Source organism: Trachurus japonicus, chromosome 14 (genome assembly GCF_045865225.1).
Source record: "Trachurus japonicus isolate A0001 chromosome 14, Traja_1.0".
Taxonomy (NCBI): Eukaryota; Metazoa; Chordata; class Actinopteri; order Carangiformes; family Carangidae; genus Trachurus; species Trachurus japonicus.
In genome coordinates, this window is record NC_140920.1 from 3,931,247 (window position 1) to 3,953,637 (window position 22,391).

The window sequence follows — 22,391 nt, forward strand, 5'->3', positions numbered from 1 at the left end:
TTCAATAGGTTCCTCCAAGGCTGAAAGCCCATATGTTGTTTAAGTTGGGGCCAGACCAGAGTCTTTTAAGATGAAAACATGGAAGTGATGGAGGAGAAATTATTACACATTAGGCCTACAGTATACCTGCTAGAGCAACACTCCTGGTTTTATTCTGAAAAAGAGTAATGTTGCCAGGAAGGGAAACCTACAGGCGACACAGTAGGCCTACACTGCAAAAACTCAAAATCTTTCCAAGAATATTTGTCTTATTTCTCGTCAAAATGTCTCATTTCTAGTCAAAACTAATCTCTTTCCACTTAAAATAAGACTCATCACCTAAAAATTAACTTGTTTTTAGGTAATTTTCACTTGTTTCAAACAAATTTTCAACTAGTAGAAAAATCTGCCAGTGAAAGCTAGTTTTTTGTGCTTGTAATAAGAATGAAAAACTTGCTCCACTGTCAGATTTTTCTACTTATTTCAAGTAGTGAATAAGTAAAAAGTGTCTAAAAACAAGCTACTTTTTAATGTGATGAGTCTTATTTTAAGTGGAATTAGATTTGTTTTGACTAGAAATTACATTTTGACTAGAAATAAGACAAATATTCTTGGTAAGATTTTGAGTTTTTGCAGTGTATAGAAAATATGCTTCTATTATAAACTCCTATAGCCTATACTAACCTTCAGTTTTGTTGGTAGCCTATAAGCTGACAGAAGGAGGAGATATGATCTATAAAAGAGTGTCTGAACTTGTGTCAGTGGGGTCAGTGAGGCCTTCAGTGAACCAGGCCAACATGCATCACATCAAGCACCGCGGTGGCTCCTGCTGGTCGGTGCCAAAACGGGTCAAATCCAGCTTCAGCCGCACTTGGAAAACTGCTGCAGCTCTAACGTCATGTGACGTAACGAGACGAGACGACGGTCTGGTTTAACTTTGCAGGCAGCAACCGGTTAAAGTCACACCACACTAGCATGGATTGTGTTAGGAGGTTAAATCCGTCAAGCTTCCCCCTAGCAGCCTAGTGCCACATAAAGTCAGACGCACCATTCACCTCATTCTCCCCCTGCGCCATATCCGCCCTAATGATGCTTTTATTCTGAAGGGGCGGGGGCTTTTATTCTGAAGGATTCTGACCAGCAGCAGCACCAGAGCTGGAAGTAACGTTACAGAAGTTAATATGCAAAGCAGCAGAGAGTGACAGACTCACTTTTGTGCACCATAATCAAGGTTTGTACACCGTTTACCGAGCTGTTTTACGTCGAACTAGACACATAAGTGACGCTGCTGACGTCAGACCAGCGTCCGGTCAGGAGTTACGTGGTTTGACCTCTCGTTAGCAACCCACCGTTAGCAACCTGTTGCTAGGCCAACCAACCTACAGTTAGTTATCTAGTCAGCTAACGTAGCTAAGTTACTGCTAACTGTTTACATTGACGCAGCGTCTGTCAGTCGGTGCTAGGTAAGTTTATAAGAGTTTTTTTCCCCAGCAACGTTAAGAAAAAAACCGAGTGAGAGTTTAACTTTAGCACTGTAACTTTAGTTTAACATTTGACCTCGTGAACTCTGTCGTAGTCAGCTCTAGAAATGAGCAGCAGTGACATTATTATGACATTTCACACTGCAACATCAGCAATGTAGGATACATGTTACAGCACTATCTGTACTGAACAAGTAAGTAAGTTACCATCTATTAAACTTGTTTGTGTTTTTAATCAGACTTTGAGAACAGTTATATAAGGATATATAGATGCATTATCTTTGGATTGTGCATTTCTTTAATGTGTTATCCATTCATTTGAGCCTTTCTTATGCTAATCAGAGCTTTACAGTGTATAGCCACATGTTCACTTGACTATAGAACTGGACTGATACTGGATTTTTTTTTTTAAAGGCCCAAACAGTAATGGTAGCAGGGAAAAGCAATACACATCAACATCTCAGATATCTTGGTCTGAGTCAGTGCAGTCAGTCAGGGTGGTAAGTTAGTGATACAGCACATTTTAATCACAATAACCCCTTTTGTCCCCAGTCATCGCCTCCTGTTGAAATGACGGTGACTGACAACGCAGGCGGCTCGGCTGTAGAAACTCTGCTTCCATACCATACTGTAGGAGGCAAAGAGAGAAATAATAGACGAGGATTTTAATTCTAATGTGTTTTACTTTGTACCCAAATTAGATGTCCCAGGACCCTGGTCGTGATCCAGCCTTCATGGAGGTCATCAACAAACACATGCATGTCCCAGAGCACCTGAGCGTTGGCCCGAGGCAGCAGCGGCGTGCGGAGGAGGGAGACGAGGCCATGACGTGGCCAGAGGAGCCCCCACCTGCTTACAGTATGCAGGTCCCCGAGAGGCTGACGTACACAGGTGGGTTCTCAAATCCTCGCTGTTTCCAAGTACAGTAAGTGCAAAATGTAGCTTTCAAGGTTCAATTCTGTTTTATTTCTATTGCACAAGTCCTAACTAGTTATCTCTGATCTACTTTTCTTATACTGGTTGTCCAAATTGAATCAAACCCTTGTAGTTCAGAATCTAAAACTAGAAATGTGTAGGTTAGGTTCTGTATGCAGGGTTCCTACGCAAGTATGGAAAAGTATGGAAAATGGAAGTTACTGTATGGAAATAATATCTTATATTATCTGGGTTTGGTTGTTAGGTGAAGCCATTTGGGTTAAAGCAGAAGTAAGCGGAATATTTGTGTTAATATAAGTCTTAAATAGTTATATCTTCTGACAGCAATCACTTCTATAGAGTGTTTGGTCCGAAACACGGGTCTGTCAGTCACTCTGCTCTGCTGTAAGCCGAGGAGAAAACTTTCCTTGTATCCTACAACCTTTATCCAATGAGGAGAGAGAACGGCATAAAGGGGCGGTCCTCTCTGTGTGTGCAGCCAAGGGATGCGCGTGAATGTGGTGACGTAGGGACGAGGGCGGAGACTGCTAACTCCATCTGCTGACAAGAAGTTAGACAAAACGACCAGATCGCTTACTTCTGCTTTAAATCAAGAAAAACTAGAAATGTGTAGGTTAGGTTCTGTATGCAGGGTTCCTACGCAAGTATGGAAAAGTATGGAATTTGATTTTATACATTTCCATGTCTGGAAAAGTATGGAAAATGGAAGTTATTGTATGGAAATAATATCTTAGTACTTATCTGGGTTTGGTCTTATGTGAAGCCATTTGGGTTATTTATTTTGTATGCACTGTTGTACCTATCTCCTGGAAATTATTTGGTGACATAATGGCACACAAATTCAGAATAATGAAAACAAACAATTTATTGCATAATTTATTTACATGATACATGTCATCTAATTACTCAAATGTCACAATTTATTTGATTTTTTTTTTTTTTACCGAGAAGTCTGGAAATTAGAGTCTGGAAAAAAAGTATGGAATTATGAAATTTCAAATGTGTACGAACCCTAAAATCATTTTTCTTCTTTCGTCACCTGCAGAAGCCCCTGATATGAGCCCCAGACCTCTGTTCAGCGCGCCCAGACCGATACTCTGCAGCCCTCTGAGTCTGGAGCCGTGTTGGGAGAGTCCATCTGGAGAGGTCTTCTACAGAGAAACGTTGCAGGTATACAGCTGGCCATGAGAGCTTTTCTTGAAATTATATTGTGAACATCATCATCAGTATAAATTGTCACATAAGATACCGGCATGAAGGCATTTTGCTCCTCTCACTCTCTCTCACTCACAGACACACTCCCCTGCCCTTGAAATGTAATAGATACTAACAATTAAATTAGGTTTCATCAAACTTAATAGCTCCTTAGGGGCAGCGGGCTGAGCAGCACGTTGAGAGGCACTGATGCTGGGAGTGTGTGTGTTTGATGTGCAGTTACATCAAGGAGTATGTATGGTATTAAAATCTGAACTGTAATCAATAAACAGAAGGTGTAAATAGCTTCCCTTGCTGATGTCCAATAGAACTATAAAACAACATATAAAACGACTGCTCTGATAACGACAGCAAAAGAGAGTGAATGTATTTGACTTGTGCCTCAGGGCTGCAGGACATTTATTGAAACACAACATGAACAATATGACAGTTTAGCACGATTTGTAGCAGAAACATGAAAATTAAACAACCCTCTGTTTATAATTGGTCCATATTGAGAACAGGATTTTTTTGCTTTTATATTATAAGAAGCTGATGTTGCTTCTTTCAAAGTCCTACAGTCGATCATAGCCTGTCTTACCTGATGTACCTCTTCTTGTACGACAGAGTCCCATACGGAGATCTTACAGCGACCAAAGCTTTGGTAGGACGCCGCCTGGCACGCCGACACAGCTGAAACAGGCGCTGGCGTTGCCCAGGCAACCACCAACCTCGTAAGTACTGTACTTCATGGCATCAAGTTACGTCATCATTGTAATGGTTACATACAGGTGCATCTCAATAAATTAGAATATCATGGAAAAGTCAGTTTCCAGTAGTTCAAGTCAAACAGCCTCAACCAAGTATTGAGTGCATATAGATGGACATACTTTTCATAAGGCCAATATTTCCATATTAAAAATGCTTTTTTTAATTGGTCTTTTGTAATGTTACATTTTTTTGAGATACTGAATTTTAGGTCTTCATTAAATGTGAAACAATAATCAAAAAGAAACTACGGTAAATAAAGACATGACATGTTTCATTCTGTGTGATGGATCTACATAATGTATTAGTTTCACTTTTTGAATTGAATTACTGACACAACTAAACTTTTCCATGATATTCTAATTTATTGAGATGCACCTGTATTTCATTGAATAAAACTACACAGGAAAATAACTGTGATAAGAACAGTGTATCACCTTTTGTATCATGTCAACGTGTCTCAGCTGTAGTGTATATATAGTTTAATTGTCTCCATTGGAAGAGATAAGAGACATAGGGGGATTCTGGGATGTGAAAGTAACACAGGGTTCATGTACCGTAAATGGCAAGAAATGTGTGAAACATAATGTTTCCATGTGGCACCACCACAGTCTTCAGTGAGGGAAACACCTCTTTGTGCAGCTTCCAGACCAGTGCATGTGTCTGTATCTCTTTCACTTACGTGTGTTTACTATGTATGTAAACATACAGAGTCCTGGGCTGTGGGGATGGGGCGCCTTCTGTCTCCTCTGTTGTTATCTGTTATCTCGAGGGAGAGCCAGAGCACTGCTCCACTTTTTTCACAGGCTCCACGTGAAGCCAGTTTCAGTCATGTGAGTTTCACTAGAGCTATATATGGCATCTGTGACTTCAAAGCAAGTGTTAGTGTGGGGGAATCCAGCATTCCTGTCTCTGTCTTCCTCGATGTGAACCATCACGTAAACTGAAAAACAGGCATTAGGCGATCTTGAAAGCACAATTAAACCTTGGTGCCATGGCTGCAGATTACGACTTTACTGTAATTCAATATAGCACCACCATGAAGTTGGCTAACAGGAAGGTCAAGGGGCCAAGCAGTAGAGTCTGAAATAACTGACTTTCGGTCAAATGCCCCACAATGCAACTCAGTGGCTTCTTTTGATACTTGCATGTGACATCTCAAACTCTTTATTCCTAAAGTCTTTCAAGCTAAATGTGGGACAATGCTGATGACATTCAATTATTTGTTCTAATCCTTTACAAAGCTACTCCAGAGACAATAAAGAAACAGTTTTTTTCTTCTTTTCCTCAGTTGAGTTAAATTATATTAATGTTAAAAAAAAAAATCTGTAGAGATGTCTGAGAAATTCAGTGTGAAAAGAATAGAAGGAGCTTGATGCAAAAAGATTGAATATGAGAGAACTGTCACATCTGGAAAGTGGGCGTTAAATGTGTTTGTTGATTTCTGTGTTTTATTTAAGACTGCAGCTACAAAGTAGAATTGATTCATTATCAGTTGCATTTTTGATTAAACTAGTATCATTTCTTTGAAATATACCAGACAGTACTGGAAAATGGCTATTTTACAGGTCTGTGAAGAAAGTGTCTTTTCCACCAACAGTCTAAAGAAATCCATGACATTCAGGAGGATTCAATCATATAAAATAGAGAAAAGCCGTTCATAGTCACATTGATGGAACTGGAAATATTTGTTATTTCTGCTTTGATAAATAACCTCAAAGACTTTTCAGTTATCAAAATGTATTGATCTATTTTCTCAAAAGAAAATAATGAACACAGATGATGCTCCTCTGGGTTTTTGCCAGAGTACAACACCCACTGGATTAAGCTACTGGGTTTTTCAGCCTCCTTGTCTAGAGAGCTGTTAAATCCTTTTAGTCAGTACTAGCAGATAAATCCGCTCACTCTTATTTGACCTCGGCTTCTGTCACTCTCCCTTTTCACCTTCTTTACCTCTATTGACAGAAGAACACTTTTTCTTTTTGTTGACAGAGATTCCAGTTACTCCAGTTATTGCACGTCTGCCCGTCCTGAGTGAGGGATCCCTCCTCTGTCCTGAAGTTTCTCCAGTTTTTCCCTGTTAAAAGGGTTTTCTATGGAGTTTTTCCTCAGTCGACGTGAGGGTCTAAGGGCAGCGGATGTTGTTATGATGCTGTGTAAAGTCCTTTGAGACAAACTGTTTGTAAAAACGGGCTATACTGTACAAATAAAATTGCCTTGCCTTGTTCTAGGCACTAGATGGCTGATGGCTGCCAGGGAGAACATTATTAATCTTCAATGTACAGTTGATATGAACCTCCTAAGTTCAAGAAAAGTTTCCTGTCGTCCCTTTTTAGAGGAAATCAAATCAAAGGCCTGTGCTCCGTTTCTAATTTTAGGCTGCGCTCTGGATGACCTGCAGTTTTCTGAAATTCCCAAACTATTTTTGAATCTTGAGCCTCTCTAGTAGTAGCTGATGGGCAACAAAACATTTCTTTGTCCTGTATGCCATCAGCGTGTCCTTCCTGAATTGTAATCTTTGCCCCCTTCTCTCCCAACCCTCACCTCCAACCCACCGCTCTCTCTATTATTATTCTGTCCTCTTTCCTTCCTCTCTCCACTCTTCCTGCCTGCTCCCTGATGTACTTTTCGTACATTGTTTGCTTGTTCTTGACCTCGTCTGTGGTTTTAAATGTCAACCTGTTGGTGTTCACCCCCTCCCTCCCTCCCACTGACCTCCCATCACGTCTCTTGGCTGTAGTCGAAGTCCGGGCCGCCATGTCCGCCAGAGCTCCAAAGCTCCTCTTACCACCCAGACCACCGTCCCTCAGACCCAGGCCGAGCCTTTCCCCGCCAACCCCCTCGACTGCCTGTCTCCACACGCCGTGCTGCAGGCGGCCCGGCAGCTCGGCCTGCAGACTTCTCAGCGCCTCCTGCAGATGGTCAGCCAGAAATACAGGTCTGAGACATGTTGCAAACAAAACATCCAAAGAGCACACTGCACTAACCCCAACCTTGAAGGGATAGTTCACCCAAAATTCAAATTTCACTCATTATCTACTCACCCTCATGTCGACTAAGAGCTGTGAGAAGTTTCAGAGTCCTCCGTTCCTTCTCTGAGTTACGGGGGGGTCAGCGCAGCAGTATTTGTCCATATAATGGTTGTCAATGGATACCAACTTTCTTCGTCCAAAAAGGTGCGTGATTTGCACTGACACAGGAAGAGCAGTGAACCGAGACACTGGGAGCTTCCACTACACACAAGCTTAAAATATAGACTTATTTCATTTTTTCTGGAACAATTTCTCATGTCAGGGCTTCAATACAAGAGGGACATTACAGACGAGCAGCATGGAGGTATTTGGATGGTTTTTGGTGTGTCTTTTTGGACGAAGAAAGTTGGTATCCATTGACAACCATTATATGGACAAATACTGCTGCGCGGACCCCCCCCCTAACTCAGAGAAGGAACGGAGGACTCTGAGAATTCTCACAGCTCTTAGTTGACATGAGGGTGAGTAGATAATGAGTGAAATTTGAATTGTGGGTGAACTATCCCTTTAACCTCTACAGTACATGAGGAACACAAGAAGATGAAGTCCAAAGAAAACACACATTTCATTGTCTGGCACTGATCTACAATGAGACTATCTAATCCTCCATTGGACAGGCAATTGAACCCATTCTCTTGTAATGATAAAATGCTGTTTAGAAGCTGTAAAGAGTAATATCAATATAAAACCTGTGCCCTGTCCTTCATCCATGCTCGCAGACAAAGTGCAAATAAAGCCTCAAGCAAACAAAATACAGTATTCATCCGTTTGACAACATGTGTCATGATCTGCAGATAGATTATTACAGTACAACAAGCTGCTGTGTGTTTATTTATTTTATTTTAATGTTTATTTGACAGGGACAATACTGTACATACGACATTGCCACAGAAAATGGGAAAATGTGATGCAATTTGCAGTCTTTGTCCCTGGTCAGGCTTTAGAATAGAATAAAATACACTGAATACAACAACAACAACAACAACAAAAAATGCAATGATACAAATACAGTGAATAATACAAGTTAAATTTAACATTAAACATTAGTAAAGTGCTGTATTGACAATGACTTGTGAGAGATTAATGTTCACATTTCTGCTGCTGCTTGAGCCAGTGTTTAATTTTCACACTAAACCTCTTTAGTTCTGCACATTTGTCTGTTTGGTTGTGTTTTCTGAGTTTGCAACATGTTGAGCTCTTTGTCTCTCACTTCAGGATTGACTTTGTCTTAGTTTCAGTTTTTTTAACTGATTAAAATGCATTATCATCATTATCTCTCATCTAACCAAACATTTTTAATAGGTATTTGAACCCACACACGTACATATATCTCAGCTGATAGTAAATCCTCTCTGTTAAAACTTCAGTATGACGACTTTATCATGCTCTCTAGAAAGCTTCTAAACACACTTACTTCTCCCAGTAGAAACAGTTCCAAAAAAAGACATAGCTAACTAACTGAGTGCTCCTCATGTACATTTTTAATTCACTTTTTAAACTGTGCATGTGTTGTCCTACGTCTCTTTTTGTCGGCCACTCATCAGTTCTTGCATTCGTTTTGCATGATCTTCAGCTTTGGCTCCAATTGGTGCACACACACACACACACACACACACACAAAAAAGGACAATTCATGTCTTTTCCACTGAGGTCCACTTGACGTAAATGTCTCGGTGCACCCACATCAGGAAGGATCTGTGTGGAAAATGTATATCATTATTCTTTGGAGGTTGTAAAAAACCCCAAATGTCTTAGATCTCCTGGCTCCACTCGCCTTAAAGGACCACACATTATATTTTCTCTGTTTGCCTTCCACTGGCTCTCTTTTCACTTTTTACTTTTCAATCTTTAAAGCAGCTTGCAGACAACATTATAGAGTATAACTGTGTGTGTGTGAATGGGGAAACGTGCATGCGCGTAATGCTAAACTGACACAAACCGCAGCCCCGACTGCCTGCTACTGTCCATGGATGGAAAATATGTCTGCGTGTCAGATGTTATCATCATGCTCTCATTCCAGTCCATCCTTTGCCCACACCTCTGTCTGGAAGTCATCTTTTCTGCAGTTGTTAAAGGGATAGTTCAACATTTTGGCAAATTGGCATAATCCATATAGTTTTAGGAGTGGGTCCGTTACCTTTCTTTGTTGGTGCAAGCTTTTTTTTAAACGGCGGAGCAGAGCCGTGAGCTGCTCAGAGCTACGCTATGGAGGCTAATGGGATTTCTTGGTTTCCCTCATCAAACTCATCAAATACACAATCCCAACAACTCCAAAACGCTCTGGTGGACAAGTTGTGACCTGCACATTCACCACGCTATGAGATAATAACACAACGTTACCAGACAGAGTTGTTTTAGAGGGAAATACAGAGACTAAACTGCCCCAGATGGAAACACGTATCAGCGGTTTTGCATGAATTTCCCTCTAAAACAACTCTGTGTGGTAACGTTGTGTTATTATCTCATAGCGTGGTGAATGTGCAGGTCACAACTTGTCCACCAGAGCGTTGTGGAGTTGTTGGATTGTGTATTTGATGAGTTTGATGAGGGAAACCAAGAAATCCCATGAGCCTCCGTAGTGTAGCTCTGAGCAGCTCACGGCTCTGCTCCGCCGTTCTAAAAAATAGCTTGCACCGACAATTAAAGGTAACGAACCTACTGCTATGACTATAGGGATTATGGCAATGGGCCAATTTGCCAAAATGTTGAACTATCCCTTTAAACGAGCCAGTGAGCGCATATTAAAAAAATAAAAAGATAAACACGCTTTGCTTTAACGTGTGATGTGCTGCTTACTTGTCGCTCGGTGGTGGCTTCTAAGACCTTTTGTCCTTTTGTCATTATTATTATTATTATCAGCTAACAGACTAATATCGCCCCTCAGCAGCCACTAAAAGCCCCCACTTCACCCCCCCCCCCCTGCTGGTCACCTGTCATGTTGTTGGAGGGCCAGATTGCAGTGTCTCTCTCTTCTCGTCTCGTTGTTGGAGTAAAGGTTTAACAACCAAGCGACGCCTCCGCCAGCCAGAGTCGTGCCCGAGGTCCCTGCTGCTGCTTCAGCACGTGTGGAGAACTATGATAAAAGGTGACTGAAAGGAAAAAATGTCCTCCTGTTTGTGCCTTGATTTACCCACTGCAGCTTTAAACGTGTCCTGGGGGGGTTGGTTGGTTGTTTTTTAGTCCAGTCTGTGGAGTCATAATCTCATGGTGCCACGAGTTTGTCTCATTCAGTCGAGCAGTTCAAACCTTCCTGTTGCACATACCAGTGTAATTTAGAGAAGATACAATTACAGTCACTTTCCATCTCACAGTATTATTAACTCCTGCGCAGTATTCAAACTTCTACTCAAATTTGCCTTTCTTAGATGTCTTTTATTGTCTCATCTCTTGTTGTTTTGGTTTGAAGTTGAGTTCAGTGCAAAGAAAACTCATTAATCTACATGTGGGTTGTACGTATATCAAACCATGCAAATTCTGAACCTCAGTTTACAGTAGACAAGTTCATCTTTGTGTTATATTAGACACTGTTCACCAAGAGAGATGGATTGAGTGTTGTTGCGCTGCCTCCTGTGAAAATAATATCTTGCTGGTCAAATGGTCGAAATGGTTCCTCATGGTAATTCAGATTTCTGCTGGACTTCCACAGATCGAGCTGAATGTTTCAAAGGAACTGTCCATCATGCCACCGAGAAAATACAGTTTCATGACAAATCTTCTTTTTCATACAGAAGACAAACATCAGCAAAAAAAAGTAAAGAAATAAAAGCACCATAGTCCACAGTGGGGGACAATCAGCTTAGGTTTTAAGCTTAGTAACTAGGGTATGAAATTAACTATTTGACTGACCTGCCAATGGTCGGCAAGGTATGAAATTTTAGCAGGTGAAATATGTTTTCACCACTGAACTGCTCACAACACAACATCATTAAAAACAGCAGTGTTTCCTCCAGTGGTTACTACTTGTAGTTAGGTGGCCACATTAACAACACCACTTCCCAACTTAAAGCAGATATCAGTGGAATGTTTTTGTTAATATAAGTCCTAAATAGTCCTATTTTCCGTCAGCAATCACTTACATGAAGTATTTCAGCCTAAACACGAGTCTCTCCGTCACTCTGCTCTGCTGTAACCCGAGGAGAAAATTTTCCTTGTGGGATACAAGTGTTATCCAATGAGGGGAGAGAACGGCATGAAGGGCTGTGTGTGCAGCCAAGGGATGCGTGTGAATGTGGTGACGTAGCACGAGGACCAATTGATGCCTGACAAGGGCGGGGGCTGCTAACTCATGGTGCGTTCAAGGAAACTCGTACTTTGTGTTTTTCCTTCCTGTGAAGTCATACCAGTTCGATCTGGTACGAGTTCACGGGTCGGAAGTTACGAGTGGCCGTTATAGGGAACTTTCACAGACAACAGGACGGTAAAAACACGAGCTACGGGTTACCTGGAACGCTACCAAGTCGTAGTTGTGACTTGAAGCTGTAACTTACGGTTTCAAAAGCCTGCCTTGAACACAGCATTAGCCGAAACGGCCGTGCCACTGATATCTGCTTTAACTAAATTGTTGGTTTAGGCTTAAAATTTGCTGAAATATAGACACGGCCTCAATGTCTCTGCATTGGAAACAGCTGAAAACCCAAAACATTCATGATCGACGCAAAGGACTGACATGAATAATTCTGACAGTGACAGGCCTGTGGTGATAAATGATCACTTAAAAGTTGGTTTCAAGAAAATATGAAGAGTGCTGCTCATTTGAAGTGCTTTAAATTGTTACCAGTGGACATTAGGAACAAGCTGAATGTCCAACTTCTGCTGTACATTGTTAAATCTTCATTAAACAGCCGCCGAGGGAGACTGTGGGAACATTAGATTCCTCGGGTTAAGCTGAGCACAGTCTGACCCATGACATCAATTTCTGCCATATTGGATTTGATGTGGAAGTGTTTTCTCATTGTTTCTGGTTCAGGCAGCTTCAGTCTCGTCTCAGCGACTGTGAATGTGAATTTTCTCCTTCACTCATTTACAGTATATTTGATACAGCAGCATCTCTCACCAGTCTATCAGTGTTGTTATCTCAAGGCTGATGGGCTCTCAGCTCAGAGATTTACTCAACAGTGGCCTGGAAAAAAACTTTTTCAGTTCAATGAGGTTCTCTGTTATTATTATTGTTATTATTAATAGTAATAATTAATTTAATTAAATAATTAACGTATTAAAATAAATTATTTCCCAACATAGTAAAGATAGATGGGCATTATATATTTGGGGTAAACCAAAACTGCGTACTTGTGAAATTAAACAGGTATTTGGCCCAGAAAATTATGTTTTGTATAATTTGTCTAAAAAGAAAAGATCCCTGTGTGCTCAATTGAGAGCTGGTATACTTGGTCTTATTGAGACAGGCAGATATGTTGGCACAGCATGAATGAAATACATTTTGTGTTCTACGGTCCTTTCTATGACTCTATAAGACAAAAATTGTTTAGTAAGGTAGATCCAAATAAGGAATTTGTGTGGTTAGACGATGCTGAGAAGCTAAAACTTCTTTTTCAGTTGAATATATTTGCATTTTCTTTATTTCTTGAAAAGGCTTGGGCAATGAGACGAAGAGCGATATATAGTTGTGTACTGAAAGTAATCTTAAATTGTTTATTTATGTGTCACACCTGTGTGGCAGGTAACACCAACAGGAAGGACTGTCTAGTCTCTTTTCTTGTATTTGTTATTAAAGGGACAACGAGGAGTTTTGGAAAAGCGAAGCGTTTTCCACACTACATTTATGAGCCTCTGCGCGCACCGTGAAATTCTTTGACCATTCATCAAGAATTAAAGTCAGAGGTTGGAAGACGATCACATACCGTCGTAGTTCCCACCATAAACGGCGATTCGGCGGCGTTATTCTCATGACTCACCGCGAAACCGAAAGTAAGGAAATGCTGGTCGGCTCGACCAGCATTTCCACCACCACTAATACAGTAATAACAAAATAACAATAGAGACAAAACGATATATTTATCGAAAATGGGCCCATTAACAAGTGTGGGTAACGTAGATTCATCCACATTAATATGAGACTTTTTATTGTCTCGGAATTTTTCGTTCTGCCGATGGAGAAACTCCTCGTTGTCCCTTTAAATGTGTCTTGTAATCCCATATGGGATGGGCCACAGTGGTGGCATGACACGAAAATAAAAATTCATTCATTCATTCATTCATTAAATAATATAATACAGAGATTAGACCTGTCTGTCTCTGTCTGTGTTCAGGGCGATGGAGAGCTGGAGCCAGGAAGAGGAAGGAGGAGCTGTGGTGGAGTTCATCATCCTCAGGAGACAGGTAGGCAGAGGAAACGTCTGTGTAGTGTAACTCACTCCTCGTTCACCACCACGACTCTCAGCCGTCTGTCTGCCTGTCCGTCTGTGTGTGTGTGTGTGTGTGTGTCTGCCTGTGTGTGTGTGTGTGTGTGTGTAGGTGATGAAGATGAGTCGGCGGCTGGCCGTCCTGGAGCGACACAACGCCGAACGCAGGAACACAGAGGTCATCCTGTTCTCCCTGCTCTTCTCTGCCTGCCTGCTCAACGCCTGGCTGTGGATCCGCAGATAACACACACTCACACTGACACTGACACACACACACACACACACACACACACACCGATGAGCCAAAACATTATGACCACTCCTACAGTACATAACCAATAATATACTGTTGGCTACGGTATCTCTGCTGTGGGTCAGTGTGTTGGAAGCGCCTCACGAGCCTCGTTGTTTCACAGATGCTCCAACTGGCTGCTCATGTAGCGTCACATTACAACACTGTACTGTATCCCCAGAGCTGGACTTCATGCTGGTATGAGATAATCAGCCTCATCATCATCATCTGTGATTGCTCATAATGTTTTGCCCAATCTGTCAAAACACACGTGCACATTTGTTTGACTAGCGACTTGCGAGAACCCACAACCACGTCCAGTCCAACATTATTATTATTATTATTACAGACTGGAAGCACTGATGGGACACTTTACTTGCATTTCGTGGTGCGTTTGTGGTCATCGTCTTTTCGACCGTAAATTCAGACTTTTGTTTTTGTCATTCTGGGTGAAGAACTAAGTCAGGAACACACGGAGGAATTAATTGTAATTAGTCAGTTTGGTTTAATGAATGAATGGAGTAGGAATCACTGAGGATTTATCCGTCACAGAATAAGTGTGATCCGAATCAGCTTTATCAACATAAAGGGATACGGCAACATTTTTTTTTTCATGTCTTGCCTCAGTCCTGAGTCCACGACCAGCAGATAGACACCATCCTTTCGACTGTGCGTGCAGTAACAAGGGAGATAGAGCCGTATCGCCCGTAATTAGCTTAGCTCAAACACTGGAAGTGTATGGGTAGTGTTAGCCTGCCTCCACCTAAAGTCATCAGAGAAACTCTTCAGCAACTCTAAAAGGAAACCGGCGGGCCGATCTTCGTCTCAGAGCTGACAAAACTCTCCGGTAAGGCATCTTGAGCGGTCAAATGCCGCTAACGGGACGAGATCGGTCAAAACGGAGGGTTCAAGCAAAGACGCTTTATTTTGGTTCAAGCTAGCTACATCGAGGGTAGGTTAGCTTCCTATTTCAAAGTAAAAGCACAAATTCTATCGTCATGGTTTTCTGTATGTAAAGGGCAACGGGTGTTTTATCTTGTGAAAGTAACCGGAAGTGCGTTGGTCACAACGGCTAGCTTGAGTAGCGCCGAATTCGTCCGAACCCACTGCTGATTTAAACGGCTACTTTCTCGCCTAAAAATGTTTGAAATGTCGATAAAGTGATATATTTACAGAGTTTAGAGCTAAAATGAAATCAGCTTCTGACTGCAGATTTCGGCTCGGGTAGGAGGCAGGCTAACACTACCCATACACTTCCAGTGTTTGAGCTAAGCTAATTAGCGGTGCGCCAGCTCTGTCCGTATCTCCGTTGTTACTGCTCGCACAGTCGAAAGGATGGTGTCTATCTGCTGGTCATGGACTCGGGAGTGAGGCAAGACACGAAAAAAAAAAAATTGGTGTATCCCTTTAAACCGAACATCAGCCTAGGTCTCAGCCGATCTGTAACCTGAGACTGACTTCTGACACCTCACCCTACATGTGGGATCTCCCAAGAACAGCCAAACGAGTGCACGCACGCACACACAAATACATCGCACCGTTCTGTTACTCATCAGAGTTTCATACGTAAGTGTCCGTTAACCTGATGACAGTGTTGTTGTTAGACACATCGCTGTCAGAGCTAATAGCACATCTGTGTAGCCGTGTCAACATTATATTGTGTGTGTGGTTGGTTCAGAGTATTCAGCTCTGACCGTCGCCATCAGATTAACACCACGTACAATCACTCTAAACATCTAGTTTGTGTAGTTTTCGTTGATTTGTTTATGCTGTGTAACAGTTTTTTTAAGCTTTATTATCACACTCTGTGGACTGTCACTGAGGGATTTAAGTGACATTAAAAATTCATGAGTTCTAGTGAGTAACACAAAAAAATATATGAGAGAGTTGTGCGTTTTCTTGTCTGCAGTGAACATTTGAAGTTTTTGTGTGAAGGTTTTGATCCAGACAAAAAAACATTGTTGTTGAAACATTTACTTATCATGTCGTCATCATCACTACCAGTTTGTCTATTTATTTCATTTTTTTTCCTCAAAGCTCTGCTGAATGTTTATTTAATAAACGTAGATTTTATATTTACATTGAACTTGGTGGTGGTTTTTCTTTTGTTAGATTTCACTGTAGTTTGACCAAAGACGGTTTATAAACCAAGACCTTCCATGACGAGTCAGCTTCCTGTATGCATGTCACCTGAGGCAGCATAGAGTGTATTGACTCCAATGGGACAATTATTTAACGTGAACACCGATTATGGTCGAGTCTTTCTCCCCACAGTCACTGAAGTAAATTTTGGACTCATTTTTCACAAGCCGCATCTCTTCTGAACGGTTTGACACGAAAATGGCAATTTTCAGACGGACACATCAGGAGAAAATCCACTTTGTTCCAGACCTGTCTCCGTCTCTACGACACACTCTCGCCAGATTTGGCCACAGATCTCCTAGGCAACGTCAAACAAACCGCCACGAACTCCCGTGAAAATGATTTAAATTATTTTTGTCATGCTAAATATGACTGTTAGTAGTGTAAATATTTAATGTTATCATAAGAAAATATAAACATCTCACTTTCATCTACCTACAAATTGTATAAATCCACACACGATCACAGACGAGGTGGGGTGACGGTTGGCCACGCCCATTTAGAGAGACAGGAAGTGTAACCATTTCTATCATTGGAGCAGCCTCTCATCTTTCCGTATATTGAATATCTTTGGTTTGACCTTATAAACACAACATCTCCATGTATTTCTTAAAATCTGGTTAGACAAAAACTACTGTGACTAATGTGCACTGACGCTAAGTGAGCTCATGTAAATGTAACTCGACACCAGCAACAACCAGTCTCTGCATTAATTTATTTAACAAAAAGAATTAAGTTAATACTAACTTAACTCATTTATATTATATAACAAACAATTGGTTATTTTGGAATTTGTCAGAAAAGGTAAACAGAAAGAAAAACTAAATGACTTCATACCATATGACAAGAAACTATGAGATGAATGTTGTAAAAAAAAAAAAAAAAAGGATGATTAATCAGAAAATTGCTTTTTATGTGAACTGTGATTGTACAGCAATGACAAAATTAAGCAGCATGTATTTAAACAAGACGGGGAAAACACACGTAGCCTTTAAACAAGAGGAACTACAACACAGACATTTGTTCACAGGACGTAAACATTAACAAGTGCTCCAACTTCAGGTTTTTGAGGCGAAGTGAAGCATGATGGGACAAATTATGCTCCTCCGACCTTCTACATGTCCACAACAGTAACAGTCACATCTGAACCGTGGCAGGTTGTCGAGGCACTTGTGACGTGATTAGAGTTTTTTTTCCTTTTTAAAGGAGGCGACTGCATAGGTCGTAGGAGCGACGTTTCATAATCCTCCAGAGAAACGGTTTCCTCCTGTGAGCCGTGGGGATGCTTTGGTGCAGAACCGAGGCCTGTGGTGGTGGCGGTGGCGAGCGCTCAGGTGGGTCAGCTGACAGAAAAAACATTTCTGTCCAAACTTTTTAGATGCTTAAAAAATAAAAATAAAAAACCCTCAAAGACTTGAAATCAACATTGGCACAGAAAACAAAAACAAAAAACATTTAGTAACAGACACAATATGGAGGAGTGCTAGCGAATAAACAGAATATTTATTGGCAAATATTGTTGAAAGTCGATGTTAACTGATTTGTTTACGTAATAACGGCATAAAAGTCCACAGGAACCAACAAATCTCAAATGTAAATGTTAATTTTCTATATTTCCAGCTCCTTTTGTGCCATTCCTTCAAGTTTTGTTTTTAACTCCATAGGACAAAGAACTCAACTCATCCCAACAATATAATCCTTTTCAATATTTGGCATTTCATCATCTTCTAAAACCAGCTTTGAAAAGATATTTGTATTTTTAAAGTGTTGTGGTCTGAAACATCGATCAGTCGCATCAGGACATTCAGTGAAATGTGTTTGCTCCGAACGACAGAGGAGTCGATTCACTACAACTATTCAATCTGTACCACTTCCATGACCCCTGGACAAAATTTAGACATCAGTTACTCCCAAAATATTTGTGATACATATCAGGCTGGGTCTTGACTAAACATGAAAATCACTTGACATGAGTTTCAAAATTGTCAACCCCTTCCTGGCCAGTTGTTTTAGCTGCAAAAACGCAATATTTCTGTGGGGCTTTATGGGCTTTATGGCTGGTGACAGTATTTTAGTGATAAAAAGAGAGATATCCAAAATCCCCTCGGTGAAAACTTCTGACTATAATATGTCAACAAAATAAAACAAGAATTTTGAAAGGGGCTTCATCCATTGTTCAGATTTCGGTTCTAGAAATTAGCATTAGCATATTTCATTAGATATTGCCCCAAACCCCAAAAATTGACAAAGGTTGTAATACAAAAAGTATTTGTCTTAATGCGAGTGATAAACTTGGGAAGTTTCATGGTGATATCTGTTAGTTACAATTTTTACTAACACATTGGACATTGCGAAGGGTCATGGATGTGGTTAAAATGCATTACGGGTCCAAAAAAAATGGACTTTCATTCTGAAATTCGGGACATCCAGAGTTTACCCAGAGATAAACCTCCTTGCCAAAAATCAGGCCCCAGTGACCTTTTATTTGACCGTGGGGAGTTGGATAAAAATGTCCAGGGGTAAAAGGAGGGTTAAGCGCTTACAGTCGTTTCCTTGTGGCCACTTGAAAAAAGAAAAAAGAGCAAAAAACAGCATCTTTATGGACGACTTCATGAAGGTTGCAGTCTGACCTGCACTGACCCCACCTGAGGCTCCACAGGGTCCATTGTCTTCAAGATTCAGCTGAGTCCAACAACAACAACTTTAGGTTACAGTACCTCTGTAAAGGACACTTAGTGATGTGCTGGTGATGGAGAAAGGAGAAGGAGAAAGAAAAAAAGAAAAAGCGGTGAAGTGTGTGTGTGTGGGCGGCTACAAACACACGCTTCAGTCAAAAACACTGAGAGCTGCGTGTTCGTGTGCCGCGAAGCAAACACACATACGAGGAAGAGGAGAAGGAGGATTGCAGGTTTGTGTAAGTGGAGAAAAATGAAAGCACAATTATTTTGGCAGATGAGGTGAAGTAGTGGTCTAAGTCCTTATTACCTTGCTCAAACGGTGTAATTCAGTTACAACATTTATCAGTGCTCTCCTAACGACGTTAGTCTGATGAAACGGTCCTATAGTCACCACCCACTCTGATCACTCTGAGCTTCTTTGGTCCATTATATTTGGCTTTAAAAAAAAATTTTTTTTTAAAGTGGGCGTCTTAAATCTACAATAACTATTAACTTAATGGAAATGTAAAAACTCAACCACATATACGTTAAGAAAAACAAAACAAACAAAACAAAAAACAAAATATTTGATTTGTATAATAAAGGCTCAGCGACTGTTAACTTTGTGGCTTGACTTTCACGTGGAGCACATACACTGCAAAAACTCGAAATTTTTCAAGAATATTTGTCTCATTTCTTGTCAAAATTTCTCATTTCTAGTCAAAACTACGGTAAACTCTTTTCACTTAAAATAAGATAAGAACAAGATGTTTTTAGATAATTTTCATTTGTTTCAAACAAATTTTCACATTTCAGATTTTTCTACTTATTTCAAGTGAAAATCTGCTTGAAAGAAGTAAAAAGTGTCTAAAAACAAGCTACTTTTTAATGTGATGAGTCTTATTTTAATTATAATGAGATTTGTTTTGACTAGAAATTACGTTTTGACTAGAAATAAGACAAATATTCTTGGTAAGATTTCGAGTTTTTGCAGTGTTGGTCGATTACAAATGGTCCTCTGATCAATACAGTTCATTTAATAATGCTAATATCTGGAGATCTGATTGATTATTCACCCCAACACAACCCTACAGTATTTCGACACCTTTGGTCAGCACTCCACTTTGCATAGTAGTATAAAGTAAATGCAAACATGCCCTTCCTCGCCTGGTGATTGATTAAATTCTATTCAATAAGCCAATAGAAGAGCAGATTGTGTCCAGCGTTGGTCTGGAAATACTTTTCCTGGTTTGTTTGAATGTTTTTTTTTTTCCAACAGGTCCAAGTCACAGTGGGAGGTATTTATTTAATACAACTTGTGACTTGAGATTTAAATACTCGCAATAAAGTGTAGATATTTTTAATTTTTGTGGCACGATGTGCTAAAAAAGAAAAAAAGAAAAAAAAATGAAGCCATGTTGATGTTGTTCCAACAATGAGAAAGTGAAATACTGAATGAATGAATGAATGAATGATTGTGCTACTTGAGTGTGTGACCCCCAACCAGTGGGGGCTGAAAACACCGTCACCCTCCACAGCGCCACACTGCAAAAATTCAATGTCTTACCAAGAATATTTGTCTTATTTCTAGTCAAAACAAATCTCATTATACTTAAAATAAGACTCATCACATAAAAAGCAGCTTGTTTTTAGACACTTTTTACTTCTTTCAAGCATTTTTTCGCTTGGAAAAATCTAATAGTGGAGCAAGTTTTTCTTTCTTATAACAAGCACAAAAAACGTGTTTTCACTGGCAGATTTTTCTACTTATTTCAAGTGAAAATGTGTTTGAAATGATCTAAAAACAAGTCCATTTTTAGGTGATGAGTCTAATTTTAAGTGAAAAGAGATTAGTTTTGACTAGAAATGAGACATTTTGACAAGAAATATGACAAATATTCTTGGAAGGATTTTGAGTTTTTGCAGTGCAGCGGCCGCCGAGCTTCCAAAACACAAAAGACTTCCCTTCATTGACGTGGACGCACTAAAGGCAGCGGCCCATTTGGATCTAGCCAATCTGTGCAAGTGTACTAAGTCTTGGGGGGGGGTTGGGGGGGTGCAGACTGTGGGCTCTGGCACGACAAACCTCTTCAAACAACAGCAACACAACTCACTGACAACACTGCAAAAACTCAAAATCTTTCCAAGAATATTTGTCTTATTTTTTGTCAAAATGTCTCATTTCTAGTCAGAACTAATCTCTTTCCACTTAAAATAAGACCCATCACCTAAAAATGTACTTGTTTTTAGATAATTTCACTTGTTCCAAACAAATTTTCACTTGAAATACTGTAAGTAGAATAATCTGCCAGTGAAAGGAAGTTTTTTGTGCTTGTAATAAGAAAGAAAAACTTGCTCCACTATCAGATTTTTCTACTTTTCAAGTGAAAATCTGCTTGAAAGAAGTAAAAAGTGTCTAAAAAAAAGCTACTTTTTATGTGATGAGTCTTATTTTATGTATAATGAGATTTGTTTTGACTAGAAATGACATTTTGACTAGAAATAAGACAAATATTCTTGGTAAGATTTTGAGTTTTTGCAGCTCTGGAAGTGTAACACAGCTGCAAAGTCTCAGCTCTCAGATCCTCTGCGGTGCCATTACAGTACATACACAATGTAAATACTATATATATATAGTATATATATATAGTATAATAATGTTTTATAGTTTACATCATTTCTGATTACCCAAGTGCTGTGTCTAACTACAGTATAAAAACATTACACATAAATACATTCCCTAATATCAGAAGTCTTAAAGTAATATAAGAAAAAAAAGGAAAAAAACACTTAAAAATAATAATTAGTGCAATAAATGCAACAATAAAAAGGTAGCCAAGACATTTTGGTCCAATGGAGCTAACCAGCCTCCAACACTGCACAGGAGATTTTTTTTTTTTTACAGACCTCTATCATCATCACGTGTCCCGACTGTAACGAGCTGCGTCCTCTTATGGCTAATAAATCCTTGTTGCACGGCCACTCGACTCGTCGTCTCATTAGTCTTCATTCATTTGCTCTCATGTTGGGAAAAGGGAGAAATGCTACATGCTACATGCTACACCTCCCGGAAATCTGCTGAAACGCCGCAGTTTTTTAGTTTTAAGTAACACGATCACTATTCAGCCTGCACGCACAGCGACGACGACGATGACACTTAAAACCCTCAGGTCAAAAACTAGTGCATTTAAACAAAAGCCTTCGTATCCCCCCTCCCCCTCCCCCTCTAACCACAGCAACAACAACAAAAAAAAGTCCTTCACCTTCAATGTAAAAACTAGAAATACACTTGTGTGTGTGGCTGAGTTTGCTCTCTGTGATTCATTTTGGCTTTCAGCTGAGTCTATACTCTTCTTTCTTTTTTAAATGTATATGTATATACTCTCCGTCTTGTTAGTGTGAATTGTGCCAACTTTTACAAAACGGAAATACTCAAGATGCTCAACCTCAACTTCCAAACACAACAAGTCACCAAAGTTGAATCCATCACCATCACTGTTGTGAGGGAAAAAAGGCACCGGGGTTATAAAATAAAATAAAATATGAAGCTC

At 40.1% G+C, this 22,391-nt stretch overlaps 1 protein-coding gene across 2 annotated transcripts; it reads left to right on the forward strand.

The window, feature by feature from the left end:
• The first annotated feature begins 1,091 nt into the window (after window positions 1–1,091).
• On the forward strand, window positions 1,092–14,624 carry LOC146974051 (uncharacterized). Of its 2 annotated transcripts, XM_085797120.1 has the most exons (8): window positions 1,092–1,210; window positions 2,162–2,351; window positions 3,442–3,566; window positions 4,218–4,324; window positions 7,099–7,296; window positions 10,386–10,475; window positions 13,657–13,726; window positions 13,862–14,618. In XM_085797120.1, exons 2-8 carry the CDS (start codon window positions 2,162–2,164, stop codon window positions 13,991–13,993), a joined length of 912 nt encoding a protein of 303 aa, XP_085653246.1. In that variant the 5' UTR covers window positions 1,092–1,210; the 3' UTR covers window positions 13,994–14,618. The 2 variants fall into 2 exon arrangements, with proteins under 2 accessions (XP_085653246.1, XP_085653247.1); XM_085797121.1 differs by lacking the exon at window positions 10,386–10,475 and having other exon boundaries at window positions 13,862–14,624.
• The last annotated feature ends 7,767 nt before the right edge of the window (window positions 14,625–22,391 follow it).